Source organism: Neopsephotus bourkii, unplaced genomic scaffold, assembly GCF_033783945.1.
Source record: "Neopsephotus bourkii isolate Nb327-2 ecotype Australia unplaced genomic scaffold, CSIRO-AGI_Nbou_v1 NB_882, whole genome shotgun sequence".
NCBI classification, from domain to species: Eukaryota; Metazoa; Chordata; class Aves; order Psittaciformes; family Psittacidae; genus Neopsephotus; species Neopsephotus bourkii.
In genome coordinates, this window is record NW_026901376.1 from 313,072 (window position 1) to 327,517 (window position 14,446).

Genomic DNA, 14,446 nt, shown 5'->3' on the forward strand with positions numbered 1-14,446 from the left:
ATTTTTTAAAGCACAAATTGAGTTTAAAGATGGGTTCTGTCTTCCTTAGGATTTGGATTTCTTTGATTATTCTCTTAGCTTGACACAAAATTGTAATCGCTCAGCAGCATGAAGGAAATGGGCACTTTCTGTTCAGACAGAGATTGAGTAGCGTGAGCTGCAGCAGCCATACCCCTATCTCCACTAATATCATATTCTTTAGCCATATGTGTCCACACCAAACAGCAACAGATGGTGCTTACAAATTCAAATCCCTCAAGGCAGACATAACAAGTGCCTAAGAAACACACCTGGACAGAAACAAATATTTAAAACTACACAAACATTTCAGCACAGAAGTGTACTACTTTGTAGTATACAAAAGCAGAGATTAATAAATAGCAATTCCTACTTTAGCAAGCTCTTACACTTTGCCTCCTGCTCATTCGCTACCACATGCTGTGTGGAAGGGATGATAAATGAAACCTGTACCACCATCATGAATATTCACGTTCCCAAAAGAGATCATTGCTTCTTTTTTTTCCTTTAAGAGAATTACTTTTCCTTGATGCTAACATCCAAGAAATCATTGCACAGAATGGTAATTTCAAGAGTTCTTTAGGATGAGAAGGACCGCAGACTAAAATTGCTCAACTTGTGATACACCAAGGAAGCGGATGAGGGTTAGTATAACAACACACAGGGCACAGAAGAGCACTTGAACGGACACTGGAAGTTTAATTCCAGCATGATCATCTTTCTTTTGTTCACTGAAGCCCCAAATAGGAAATACATGAAGGTTTTTCAATATAGGGTATTTTAAGACCTCACTCCTCTAATGAAGAGTTGCATAGAGGCAAGTTTTCCATAACTTATTTTGCATGATAGCAAAATAAGTATACGGACACTTTTAAATCTGTAATTGAAAGATAAGCCCAAGGTTAATGGCATAGCCGCCCAGGTGACCTAAAGGGCCTCTGAAAATGCAATTAAAGTAGCAGATTTGCAAGAAAGGAACGTGAAGTCACTGTGACAATCTAGGAGAGAAATATTAGCTAGCTGCAGATGATACATGTTCAAAACAGAAACCCTAATGTTTAGAGTCAGCTCATCACTGCCAGAGGGCAGCTGAAATATTCACTCAGCAAACACATACAGTGTTTTATAAAATCAGCTAAAAGGAGACTATTTGCTGAGGGAAATAAACCAGACTTGGTTTGGAGAGATTTCTGAGAAAAAGCGTCTAACAGCAGGTAATTAGAGACTGGGACTGAAGAGAGGATTACTCAAAAGGCAAGGGAGATTAAACAAGTTTTCTTGTCAGTTTATAAAAAGTCTCACTCCTATTTTATAAATGATTTCCTAAATCAGGTCCACCACACAAGTTTCACTCAGGAGCAGGTGGTTCATCTGCTAGCCCCGATAACGTGCTAAGATGTTGAGGCAGGAAGCCTAGCAAAGCACTAAGCCTAGCCTGATGGTTTTGCTCATATAAGTTTATAATGTTTTAAATTAAGGGATGTTTCACCTGTTGCTCAGGACTTTCCAATTTCTCTTGCAAAAGAATCTTCTCCAATTTCTAAACACAGGAAGGATTCCTGCAAGGCATCCACGAGTTATGAGGCTTTTTGTCTCTTGCAAGCCTATTTTGAGGTGGACTTGTGAAACTGAAGGTTTGACAAGTCCCAGAGTGCACAGATGTATTTCCCACTTCATTTTGGTGGTCACCACAAACTCAAATCTACAGATGACTGGGAAAGGCTTTTGAATTTTATGCCTTCTTTTTGCTAAAACCATGTTTCTGATATACTTTCAATGATGAACATACACAAATGTATTTCTGAGTGTATTTGGAGGTGGTATTTCTCTTTTGAGTATCAAATGCATTTAGACTCGGCAGTGAACCTTACTTCTTGGATGACACCTCAACAGAGCGCTTGGAAAAATAAGCAGAAGCTTTCTTTCTATTGAGGAGGGACTAGTATATTTTCAAGTTTGACATCCTTCCTGTTTTCAGTCCCTTCAGAAAGAGAAAGAGATGGGCTACTGGATCCAAGGGATATGGGATCTATATGAAAAGTTTGCAATAAGACATCATTCTGACTTATTACTCTGCACTGCTCTTACTTATTTTACTTTTATTAAATCAAGCCTTTTTTTTTCTGGGATATATTGGGGGGAAATTTGGAAAAGTAGCAATACTCTGGTAAAAAGAGCATCAAAATTCATGTATAAATGACTGACAAAGGCAATACTGCGCATTCCTGGCAACCCACTGGGTTTTATTGTAACTGGTTACTCCCCTCACCTGCTTTTGATGAAGACAGAACGATAATAGTTCTTTCTCTCGTGAAAGAGAACTGAAGATGATGAATTTGCTGCCAGGAATAAATTGTCTATTTTTATATGACTTTGTCCTCCCCATATTTTTGCATAGAGAAAGAACCTAAAAGATTTTACTGTATGTTGTGACATAACAGAGGCTTGTACAGGGCTTTGATTTTCCAACAATGCAGCATTACCATACTTCTCAGTCACATTCATACAACAAAGAGTTTCTTGAGTACGGACTGCAGACAGATTGATATTGAGCAGCAGTTATCATCACGCATAGACAGTGGTAATTCTGCATATTTTATATACACTGGGAACCCTCAGGATACTTTAAGCTGGAATCGGTACAGTTTCCTGTCAGGTGAGTGATACATGGTGATAACTCAGTTTTTTGCAGCTATTTTACCCTCTGTATACATTTCAGGATGGTATTTACAGGACTATAAAAGTAAACTAAATGAAGATGGGATGTTTCATAACATAATTACTTCCAGGATCAAATTCTATGACTTGTAGGAATGCAAGAGAAGCACAAGCTCATCGACAAAAGACCTGCAAATGTTTCTGTATTTGCAGTGAAGAAGCTGTAGTAGGAAAGGGGGAAAAAAGGTAAGTAAAAAATTAAAATTTCTCTCTTGCAGAACAGAAACATCACTCGCAAATGTTTCACCTCGTGCAAATCAAATCAAGCAACGTACATGAAGAATAAACACATTTAGAGGGAAGACAAATGAATGACTAGAGTATCTTGACTAGCAATTAGTTTCTGTGCCCAAGTACCATCAGTGAAAAATTGATGAGCGAGGTAACCTTTGGCTGCACTTTAGCAAGTTCTTCATTAGTTTTCTGGCTTTCCTTTTCAAATATTTTACCTCATCATAGACACACTGAGAAAAATAATCCACCCTGCTTGCACCACCAAAGTATACCATGCTGTGCTATAAACCTGTGTTCCTTTAACAAGAAATGGTACCTTTTCCCTCAATCCTGTCTTCCAACAAGGGAAGACAAAGGAAAAGAATAGTTTTCTTCCCTTCTTTTCACAGATTAGAAAACCAGACCACTCAGAGATTAAATAACTGAAGGTCACCCTGGAGGGTAATGGTTTTGAATTGAATCAGTTTGAATAGAAATCAGTAACAAACTTATTTGTGCCTTTGGAAATTCCTCTTGACATACCTCTAAGTAGAGGAGGGACATGCAGGTTCCTGGGGGATAAAAGGTGATGAGACAATTGCAGTTGTCAGATGAAGCTAGGTACGCTATGATATTATCCGTTGGTAGACTGCTCCAGTCTATAATTGGTTGAGAGGCCTCCTTTGAACATTTGCCTGACATTAGTGCTATTCAAGGCACTGAAGTGTAAGTGCTCATCGATGGGAATGTACATGCCCTGTTTGTTAATGTTCTGCACAAGAGAATTATCCGGGAGAATAGGGGATGTTATAGATCTGTCATTCATATACAACCTAGAATTTAATTTAAGCTTTACTTCAGACATTTCCTTTCCACATATTTTCTTCTTCATTTCACTTCTGTTGTATCATGTATCTCTATTTCTTACAGATTTGTGCTGCTGAGCCACACTATGATGATGAAAGCAGCAAAGGAATGCAATGTTCTTTGGCATTATTGCACTACCTGCAGCACTACTTTGAAATAAAATGTCACAATTCAAGGTATGATGGAGTGACTTATCAGTTACAGTTACTAAAAGAGTGAGTCTGATTTATTTCTTTAATTCCTTCAGGAAAAAGAAGCGATAGGTGATGGGTAACAGTAGATTGGAGGAAGCAGAGATAGGGGCTTAAGAGCCAATCCCAGTGTATGGAGAGCCAGCCAACACAAGTGGAACAAGCTGGGGTGTAAGAAAGGCAGCCTCAGCAACATACACAAGATGTGCCTCTCCAAGCTAAATTCTAGTCTGAATTTTATGGAGTATAAAACTGTTCCTCAGTGGTCAACAGGGAACTGCAAGTAAATACACCTGCTGGGCTGTACTGGGTAGTGTAGGGCATCTTTTGTTATTTAGGATTAAGAAATGGTTAGACTGCTGAAGTGTTTAGCACATATTTATAGCTTTGCTTCAAAATCCAAGTTTTAACATTCTTCACTCCATAATTTTCTGCCCTCCATTCAAAAAATGCCTCAGAGAAAAGCAAGTATGATTATATAGTTGCAATATGTTTTGAATTGTCTTCTGCTCTTGGATTCAAACCAGCAGTAAAATGCACTCCGGCAGGAGAGCTGAGGAGTGCTTAATTAGAGAAAGGATGTATGACCACTCTCTGAAAATGGGCATCTGACCCGGCACTGTCACAGTAATGCTGTACAAACAGCCTTCTGCATAGCGGATCTCGGAGGTGAATTCATTACACTGCCAAGAGAAGTTGCCATTTTCTCAGAGAGATCAGGCATGACCAGCAGAAACAGATGCAATTTTAGTTAAATTAAAGCATGTGGCATTACTCAAATAACACACACACAAAAAGTCTACATAAAACATTACCTCCTTATTCATTTGATCTGCTCCACACATGTACCAAAAGCACAGTTGTTGCTTTTAGTGATAAAAATAAAAGGGAAGGGCACTTCCCCCCAGTGGAATAACAGAAATGTGGAACCCCATAATGACATTTTAATAAACCTTCTTCAGAATAGAACTGCACTTTAAACATTTTCTTGGTTTTATTTTTAAAGATCCTTAGGAATAAAGAAAGATGTACATAAAAATATTTTTCCCCTGAAAAACAACATATAAAGAGAATGCAAGAGTAAGCAATGCCTGTCCAGGGACCAGCGAGTCTGATACATGCTTAACTGAGAAAAACTACTAAAAGGAGGAAAACGTTTTTGGACAATCCTGGCATCACAGCACAGCACCTGGGCTTCATGGGAAGGCCTTACAGCCTGGGGATGACAGAAGGATTCAGGCTGGAAGGGACCTCAGCAGGTCTCCTGGTTCAACCTCCTGCTCCAAGCAGGGTCAACCATGGGATCAGATCAGTTTATTCATTCTGGTCTTTAATAAGACTGGAGACAATATTCAAGTTGTAGACTAGTAAGTGCAATAAAAGGGGGTAATTATCAATCTACTATGCTTGCGCTACCCATTTTTGTTGCCAGGGCACATGGCTGGCTCTCTACCAAGATCCCCAGTTTCTTTCCAGAAGAACTGCTGCCAGCCACTGAGTATTACTACAAAAGATTATCCCTCCTAGATGCAGACACTGTATTTATCCATGGTGAATTTCATAAGGTTCTTGTTGGCTCATTTCTCAGCCTACTGCCCTCTGAATGGTGGCCCTGCCCACAAGTGTATCAACTGTCCCCCATCCATTCTGTGCCATCCACAGACTTGTTGAGCAACTTCAGCGCCTCCTCCAGGTCACGGATGTTGAAGGGGGCATGTCCCATTACACTCCCCTATTGGCTACAAGTGGACCACCACCTCTTAATTGCTATCCCCTGAGCTCAATCACCCAACCAGATCGGTATGTACATGTTGTGATTTGGAGAGAGAACTTCCAAGGCTCCAGCTGTTTGGTGTGGGATGGCAGCATGCAAAAGAAGGACATTTCAAGGCAATTTGATCAGGAACGAACTAGGCCTAATGTCTCCTCAAAAGCCCCACAACAAATATCAAACTTAGAAGCTCCCAAGATCACTAGAATGAAATGCTAAAAAAAAATGCCCAAGTGTATCTGAAACGAAACATAGTTTGTTTAAGGAGGAATACTCACATCACTTCTAGTCGAGCCATTCTGGAGTCATTTCCTCCAAGAGAAATGACCTCACAGGTATAGTCTCCAATGTCACCAGACCATGTCTGACTGATGAGGAGGGTGCCATCTTTCTCTACTGTGATCCTGGAAGTGCTGGATGGATTTATTACAACACTGTCCTTCTTCCAAAGATACCTATGTATTGCAATATTTCAGTTATTAATTACTCATAAGAGCATCAAAACAGATTATTTGAACCGTGATGTAAGGTACCAGCATCTGTAATCACACACTGAAAACGACAGGCTCCTACAGTTACTTTCAGGATCAGTGTCGAATTTAAGTTTCAGATCACTGATCAGAATGAGAAATGTAATTGCATCCAAGATACTATGTATTTTATAAACAATGCTATGTGTTTTACATGGAAAAAGTCCAGTACTCATAAATGTCCAAGTTCTTATACCACCTGTATCAGCATTTTAAACTAACCATCACACTGTTACTTTCAGGATCAGTGTCGAATTTAAGTTTCAGATCACTGATCAGAATGAGAAATGTAATTGCACCCAAGATACTATGTATTTTATAAACAATGCTATGTGTTTTACATGGAAAAAGTCCAGTACTCATAAATGTCCAAGTTCTTATACCACCTGTATCAGCATTTTAAACTAACCATCACACTCTGCAATTAACAGCTGAGGTGTTGGCCTATCTCTGCTAAGGCTTTAATAACATTAGACTACCATGATCAATAACATCATGAAACGCTGTGGCAGTTTCCATCAAAACACTCACAGAGATGACTATAGCCCATGGTCTTACAATTAGGTATATCTACATGATGTATATACACCTGGATTTCTCTTTCCAAAGTTCTTTCTGCACTTCACCTGTCTAGCACCCTTCAAGCTGTACCTTGCATTTTAGTGTTGCTTTCAGACTACATGAATTTTCATGGCAAATTTATTTTAAAATTATGAGCTTCCTCTAAACGCCCTAGTGAAAATTTTAATAGTTCAGGCAAATTCTGTTTTCCTTTACACAGTTAAAGCAGAATATAGCCCCTAGTTATTAAGTTGTTTCCAAGAACATGGGCATCTCTTGTGCAGCTTTCACGCACTCTAACGTAAACACTTCAGCAATCCTATTCCTTCTCTTTGACTTTTACTCTCATTAAGTATCAGCTTCTGACAAGTTGGTTTTATTGATAGTGTATTAACCTTGACAGTAAAATCATGAAAGGCTATATTGAAGTCATGAAGTGGAACATAGCTCATTGTAAATAATATATAAGACTGAAATGGAAGATGAAATTTATATGATTAATGATACAGTGTACAACTTTATAATGCAGTAATCAGGGGTCTGGTTAAAATCTGGGGTCCTGAAACTTTTCACCTAATGCTATTCATATAGCTTATAAAATTAAGCTTGGATAAACCACACAAACAAGAACTGACATTACCAACCTGATTGAAATTCTAGGATCATGAGTTGCTTCACATCGCAGAGTTGCTGTGGTTCCTTTGATCACCGTGCTATTCTCAGGAGGATGAACAATGACAGTGCGATCTGAAAGGAACACAAGTCATAGTACAGGTGAAATTACAGCATTTTGACTTGGGTATTCACTCAGAGAGCAGTCAGCTTAACACCTGTCACTCAAAGCAAGCAGGCTATTCCTCTTCAGGTCTTCACTAGGAAGGCTCCCCTCCCTTTAATGTCATCGTGTCAAGAAGAGGTGGTAGGCTGTGGGGTGCAGAGAAGCAAACACAGCAGAGGGTATGAGTCTAAGTTGGCAGTGATTTGGATAGGAAGAGTGCTAAAGCTCTTTCACTTGTCTTATGGTAAACACTGATGTCAACTCCCTACAGTCATAAGGCAGCAAGTATGTTTGTAATGCATTATGAACGAATCCAAACGTACACTGAGTCAAGAAAGAAGTCACACTGTTTGGAGAAGGGAAAACAAACAAAACCAAAGAAAATCTGTGCAAAGAATGCAACAGAAAAATACCCAGAAAGAGGAAAACCTAAATGGCACCCTACAATCTTGTCAAATGCAGGAAAGAGGTTAAAGAAGGAAGAGCTTCTGGTAGTCTCATTTTCCCATATAAGAAAGATTTGCTGTTTATCCAAATTTTTCAGAACATCCTTTTTCAAGGACCTCCTGAAGACCCAGAACACAGTAATTGCTGTAACTACAGCAACCAGATCTGGTGTGAAAGATCTCTGTTATGCTTAACACACAGGAACAGCAGCAGATAACATCAGCTGAAGCAGTTAGCCAACTAGGATGAGTACGGAAGATATGTGGATAATGTTAGTCAGTCCCGAATCCCTACAGAGATAATCAAGGTCTACTGAGATATCTAATAGATGCACAAGAAGTCACCAAAAGCTACGTCTAATAACATGAAATTTTTATCATTATTCCTGATGTACTTACGTATGCCTTCTAGGTTTATAATGGTGCTGTTGCTACACAAATATTAGGTTATAGTCACTTTTCTTTTCCCTCTCCAATGCAATACAATGAACCAGAACTATCTTTAATACATAGAAGAACCATGACTTAAGGACCTCCTTCACTTGATCCATATACCTGGCTATCACTCAATTTACAACATCCTGATACATATACCAACCTCATATTGCCGGTAAGATACAAATATGGCCATATGACACAAGCACATTTCATTTACTGCCAGTATTGTTTTCAGACATTCCCAAATTCAAAGGGAAAACATGTTGATTTAACTTGCAAAGTTTGGGGATTAAAAATGCCAAATGTGCACCACACATGAGAAGCATTATCAGTAGTTTAAGTTCAGGAAAGGAGAGAAGGCCACAACACTTCTGTATTTATCACCATCATCTTCACAGGTTTTAATTATTTTCACAGTTCCAGCTCAGGGCTCATTATTTCCTACCCTTAGTAGCAAAAAAAGACATTTTACACTTAAGCTGAACTCATGAGTAACACAGGTGAACCTGTTGGATCAGACTCTCTTCCCCAACAGAAGAAAGAAAAAAAATAAAGATCAAGGGCAAATAGTGAAGGAAAAAAATCATTTCATGGGTTGCTCTGTGCCGTGCCAATCTGCAGCATGAGAGGATAGCTGCACTGTGGTTTGGTTTCAAACAGTGCCCAGGACCACAAAGAAATACAAAGGTATGAGGAATATCATACCCGCTGGAACTGTGGCCACAGCCTTAGTAACAGCATAGGCTGGTCTACACTGCGCGCAGAGTCCTGGAGTCAAAAACCAGTGGCAAATAGCCAGTTAAAAGGTCTGATCTGCAATGCAAGATTCAGTAAGGCAAAACCTGAGTCAAACTGTAGTTGTGATTAAAACTATATTTAAATACACTTCCCTTCACAAAATATAAGAGTTTATATGCACAATTTTACAAACAAAAAGGGTATTTTTTATAGGTTTCCTAAAATAGAGACATTATTCTTATTAAATCATACAAGTATCTCTGTTAAATAGAAAAGTATAATTACTCATGAAATGTTCCTGAGCACACAGCAAAAACTGATTAATACTTGATTAAAGTTAGACTTTAAACAAAGCATTATCCTTACTCCAGACTGTCAGCATCACAAAAGCATTCAGAGCTCCTTCAGAGTTGACTGCACAGCAAGTATAATTGCCAGCATCCTGAAGGAAAACGGGTGTTATCTGGAGCCCTCCAGATTCAAGAAGAATGAACCGAGGAATCCGAACTGAGCCACTGGCTAAGATCTGGCTTCCTGAAACACAGAAGAGAAAAACAGCGTGATTAGTGTCACGTAGACTGCACAGACTAAGCACTGCAATTCTGGTCCTTCCAAAAAGACTATTACAGACTATCCAGGCCATTGGCTCACAACAGCCCCACAACAAACCTTCTGCTTGCAGAACCAGAGAAATGAAGAAATATGCACTAAATGGATCTACAGCATCTCAGTAATAGGAAAGGACAAGAAAACATGGATTACAGCTTTTCTACAACTTAATAACTGGCTAACCTTTCTTCCAGGAAATGGCGGGTTTTGGAGCCCCTGAAACTTCACAGGCTAGCACGGCGGTCATCCCCTCCGTGACAGTGGTATCCTCTGGAGGCTGTATAAATGCTGGTTTAATGTCTGGAATCAAAAATTCAAAAACCTCAATGCATCAGCTACCAGAAAGATCCTTTAGTTATTATCATGGACTATTTTACATCTGCTTTTATGGAGCTGATCATGGAGAAGGACATGACAGTAATACATGAAAACCTTTCAGCAGTGACTGTAACCTTTCATTATTCATCTCCTAGGAATTGCCTAATTCAGTTTATTACCTGCATGGAAAATAAAAATCTATCAGCGCTTGTACATGTACAAGTAAGATGTCTTTTAGAAAAAAGAAGATAAACTTCAAAATGGGTGTTTGGGGGGAAGTTGAGAAATCTAGATAAACAAAATTATTTTCTTTCATCTTCATAACAGAGCTCTTTAAGATGAAAAGCAACTTGAGAAAGGCATTAACTTTGAAACTTAAATGTCAGCCAAAAGAATTTAGAACCTGAGTCTTATCCAAGACATTTCCCAAATTTCCTTCTTCCTTATTTCCCCCCAGTTGCATTTTTTAATGTTTTTCTCCTGCAGTTTCCTAGATATATACTGATCTGGAGATGATCTATTTTCTGAGGCCAGTAGGAATACTGGTCAGTATGTGCAAACTGCTCTTGGGCTAAAAATCAGTTTCCTGAAGAGAAGTGAGAGTATTATAAATGGCTGCTAATAACTGCCTTTAAAATAGACTACTAAGATTTGTAGTTTTTCCATAGAGATAAATGTACGTCATTAACAAAATCATTTGGTCAGACATTTTGGCCAAAAAAAAGGCATTTAGCCTGAACTTTCTTTCTTTCCCCTACTAAATGTAGTTGTAGACAAAAGGTAGATAAAATGATAAGATGCACAATCATGAAGCAGTAGCTCAAATTCAGAACAGAATTACATTAGAGTAGATCTAAATTATTTAAGAATAAAGGGAAGATAAAAGTATTTCACAATTTACCTTTTTTTTTTTTTTTTTTTTTTGCTTTTCACTGATTTCTCCTTTTGTAGTGTGAAATAGAGTTCACCTCAAACCCTTACTGTCAAAGTTTTTCAGGCTTCAGCAGATTGTGTTTAAGCCACAGAGGGCATTTTGGGGTACCTTACAGCTAGGGCGGATACACCTGACAAAAATCAAGGTTCTATGAGTTGAACTACAGCAGCACAGAGCAGGGGAGAAGTCTGATGGATACAGAGTCACCTATAAGGGAGTTGTTACAAGACAACTCACTGATCTCATATCACAGCTCCTTACTCACTGGTCACATCCAGGTAGGTGTATGTCTGTATCTCCCCAGCTTTATTACTAGCAAAACACTGGAAGATTCCAGCATCCTGAGGATGCAGCTTGTGGATCCGGAGCCCACCACTCAGCAGTACTTTGTAGCGGGGGTTTTCCAGCTTGCTGAGGGGAACAGAGTCCTTATACCAGACAAGGGTGGGAATGGGAACACCTATTAAAGAAAGAAGAATAATTTCACTATTAGTTTCTGCAAAACATGGTTTAGGTAGTCAAAATACCTAGCACTGTTGTAGCCATATCCCTTCTGCACCAATTATTTATATTTTTACAAGCTGGTTTTGATAAAAGGAGGCTGCGTCTTACATTATCAATGGTAACAATACACTGCAGAACATGTGGGAATAAAACCAGCAAATAGTAAAAGGGGGAATGTTGAGAAAACATGTTATCAAATTACTTTCCTCACCCAATCATATTTCATGCTACTACAAAATAAGATTTACAGCAATTTCATGTTGAAAGCCAGAATCATGCTACTTAAAGAGCAGCAGCGTGGCAATGTAGCAATTCTGTAAGACTTTTCCATCCCAAATAAGATTTCTCTGTGCTACTGTAATGAAGATGTCAAAATAAAAAGGAAATGGCAAATTACACATAAAAAATTAAGTGCTCACATGGCTGTATCCAAGCCCTAATTTGGCAGCTTAGTTTGAGCTGATGTACAAAGAGCATGTTGCCAACAATGGGACAGCTTTAAATTATTTTAATTTTTATTCATTCTCAAGCTTCACCTGTTATTTAACAAATGCAGACATTAGGAGAAACAAAAATTCTACCCTAAATATCACTTGCAGTTCCATTTATTCCTATTTTCTTTCATGTGCATGTTCTACAAACCCTGACACAGTTATTTTATGCATCTTTTTGCTGCAGTCATAACCCAGTCAGCTGGGATGAAGTGGCTATAAATTCAGTATATACAAACAGTGTAGGATTATCTTTTCTTCAAGAGATGTTGTGGCCTAGGACAGTCATACACAGATGTTCCCATCCAGCTCCTCTTATCATTCAATGTTTTATCTTTACATCCCAGAAATCCTTAACTGATCAAATGCTGAGGGCCCTATGCAGGGATCTGAAGCGAAGCATATATTTTGTGATTAGATAATCACAGGATCACAAGGGTATCAAACTGATTTAAGTTATCTCGGCTCCAAACATGGCATTTTCACAATTGGTAGGTATTTTTGAATACTTCTCACTTGAAACCTCAGAGCTTCACATTCCCTTGTAATAAGGGAAGTAACTATGGACTTAAATTCATGGATGAGTGCAATTTGCCTAAACAGAAAAAAGCCAGGTATCACAGAAGTATTAAGGATGGGATGTCACTGATGAATTGAGTGTCTGCAGACAATGAATCTTACTGCAATGTAGGCAATGACTTAAGGGTTCTCACAGTGAAAGCACTATGGGAAGATCTATATTATCATCCTTATAATTTTATAAATCCTTAAGTTAAATACTATTGTATTATACTTCCATTCATATTTTCTCTCAGTGTACTTATACAGACAAAAGCTATACTAACTCCTGGAGAGAAAGTACAATGTATGGGAGGACTGAAAATCAACACTGAATTGCTCCTGTTACTTTCATAAACACACATAATTTACTACAATAATCTCTGATGCTTTTGTTCTGCTGATAAAATAAAATGTACTCATAATCCTGACGGTAATCATCTCAGGAAGAAATTCACTACATAGAACGCACTGCCTGACAGAAGATAGATGTAGTGTATGCTTGCAATAGGCATAATTTAAATTTCATACAACAGCCCATATACAGAATTAGCGTAAATTTCAGTGTTCAGAATTCTCGGTGAGAGTGTTATTCATCTCTTGAAAATCCTCCTGGGCAAATACAAATTATCACTGAGTAATGAAGAAACAGATGATGCAAAATGGAATAGTTCTCCTGATGCTGAGAAGCCTGGAAATGATTTCAAGTTTAAATAATAGCAACTCCATTTTCGCACATATTAGCCTTGATAGGCACCTAGGAAATAATGAAATCCTGCATTCAGTACCCTCGAACCTTTAACACTGGTGTCATTCCATAAATCCCATTCTACTAACAGTATTGGCAAACCTTCTAATCCTATAGTCACTGAGAAATACACCTTACTATCACCAACTCAGCTGACAAACCGAATATTACCATCTCTATTTTTCTGTATTTCAGTTACAGATATCTTCTACTCAAAGCTATGAGTCTGAATAATAGGATCTTATCTAAGCACTCTGATGCCCGTCAGCAGCATTCATTTGGGCTGTAGTGATCTTCCCAGAGATATTTATCTTCCAAGTTGCATGCATTTTATCACTTTGCTACCTCTTTGGCTGTAAGAATGGTTCAAACCAGCTTCCTTTCTTCTCCTGCTCTCCTACCCACAGCCTTTCTTCTCCCCACACTGCCAAAAGAATTTTGTTTCTTTTCCTCTCTAAACACTGCTAGTAAAAAAAATATGAACAGAAGAAAACACTTTAAAGATCTTTTGGGTTATACTTTTCTACCCAGGCAGCATCAATCCCACCTTACTGTTTGAGAAATTAGAGTGGTCTAAAAGACTAGTAACAAATAAAATAAGCTTATTTCTCAGCATGTATGCAGCACTATTCTTTCACTCACAGACAAATCAATCTAGTGTTATGGAGGAAATGGCAAGGCAGGAACCTTAGACTCTGGTGCTGGCTCTGCCACTTTCTCTCTAACCTTGGACAAATGATTTACGCAATCTGAGGCGCAGTTTTCCCACCTGCCAAATTTAACTTACTTAAGAACCTGGATAAAAGACTCAAAAGATTCACTCTGTCATTTTTGTTATTTATTTTTTATGGCCTTCTCTAGATCCCAGTGGGTTACTGGGGAATCCCCAAAGCATCTTTGCATCTTCTTGTCTAAACAGGTAGAACTAAAGTCCAATTAACTGCTCTCCCTAGACACCACCACCGCTGCCTGCAGCTCTAAACTTTCTATAAGCAAATAAGAAAAAGCATTCAAA

At 38.5% G+C, this 14,446-nt stretch overlaps 1 protein-coding gene across 1 annotated transcript in view; it reads right to left on the reverse strand.

Annotated features, from left to right (window-relative positions):
* Nucleotides 1-14,446, reverse strand: part of SDK1 (sidekick cell adhesion molecule 1) — a 423,082-nt gene that overhangs the window by 135,737 nt on the left and 272,899 nt on the right. Inside the window, exons 9-13 of the mRNA XM_061356969.1 lie at nucleotides 11,396-11,590; nucleotides 10,062-10,178; nucleotides 9,636-9,803; nucleotides 7,514-7,616; nucleotides 6,057-6,233 (exon numbers count right to left, since the gene is read on the reverse strand). Of these exons, the coding sequence (XP_061212953.1) occupies nucleotides 6,057-6,233; nucleotides 7,514-7,616; nucleotides 9,636-9,803; nucleotides 10,062-10,178; nucleotides 11,396-11,590 (760 nt within the window). The remainder of the gene's footprint in view (nucleotides 1-6,056; nucleotides 6,234-7,513; nucleotides 7,617-9,635; nucleotides 9,804-10,061; nucleotides 10,179-11,395; nucleotides 11,591-14,446) is intronic.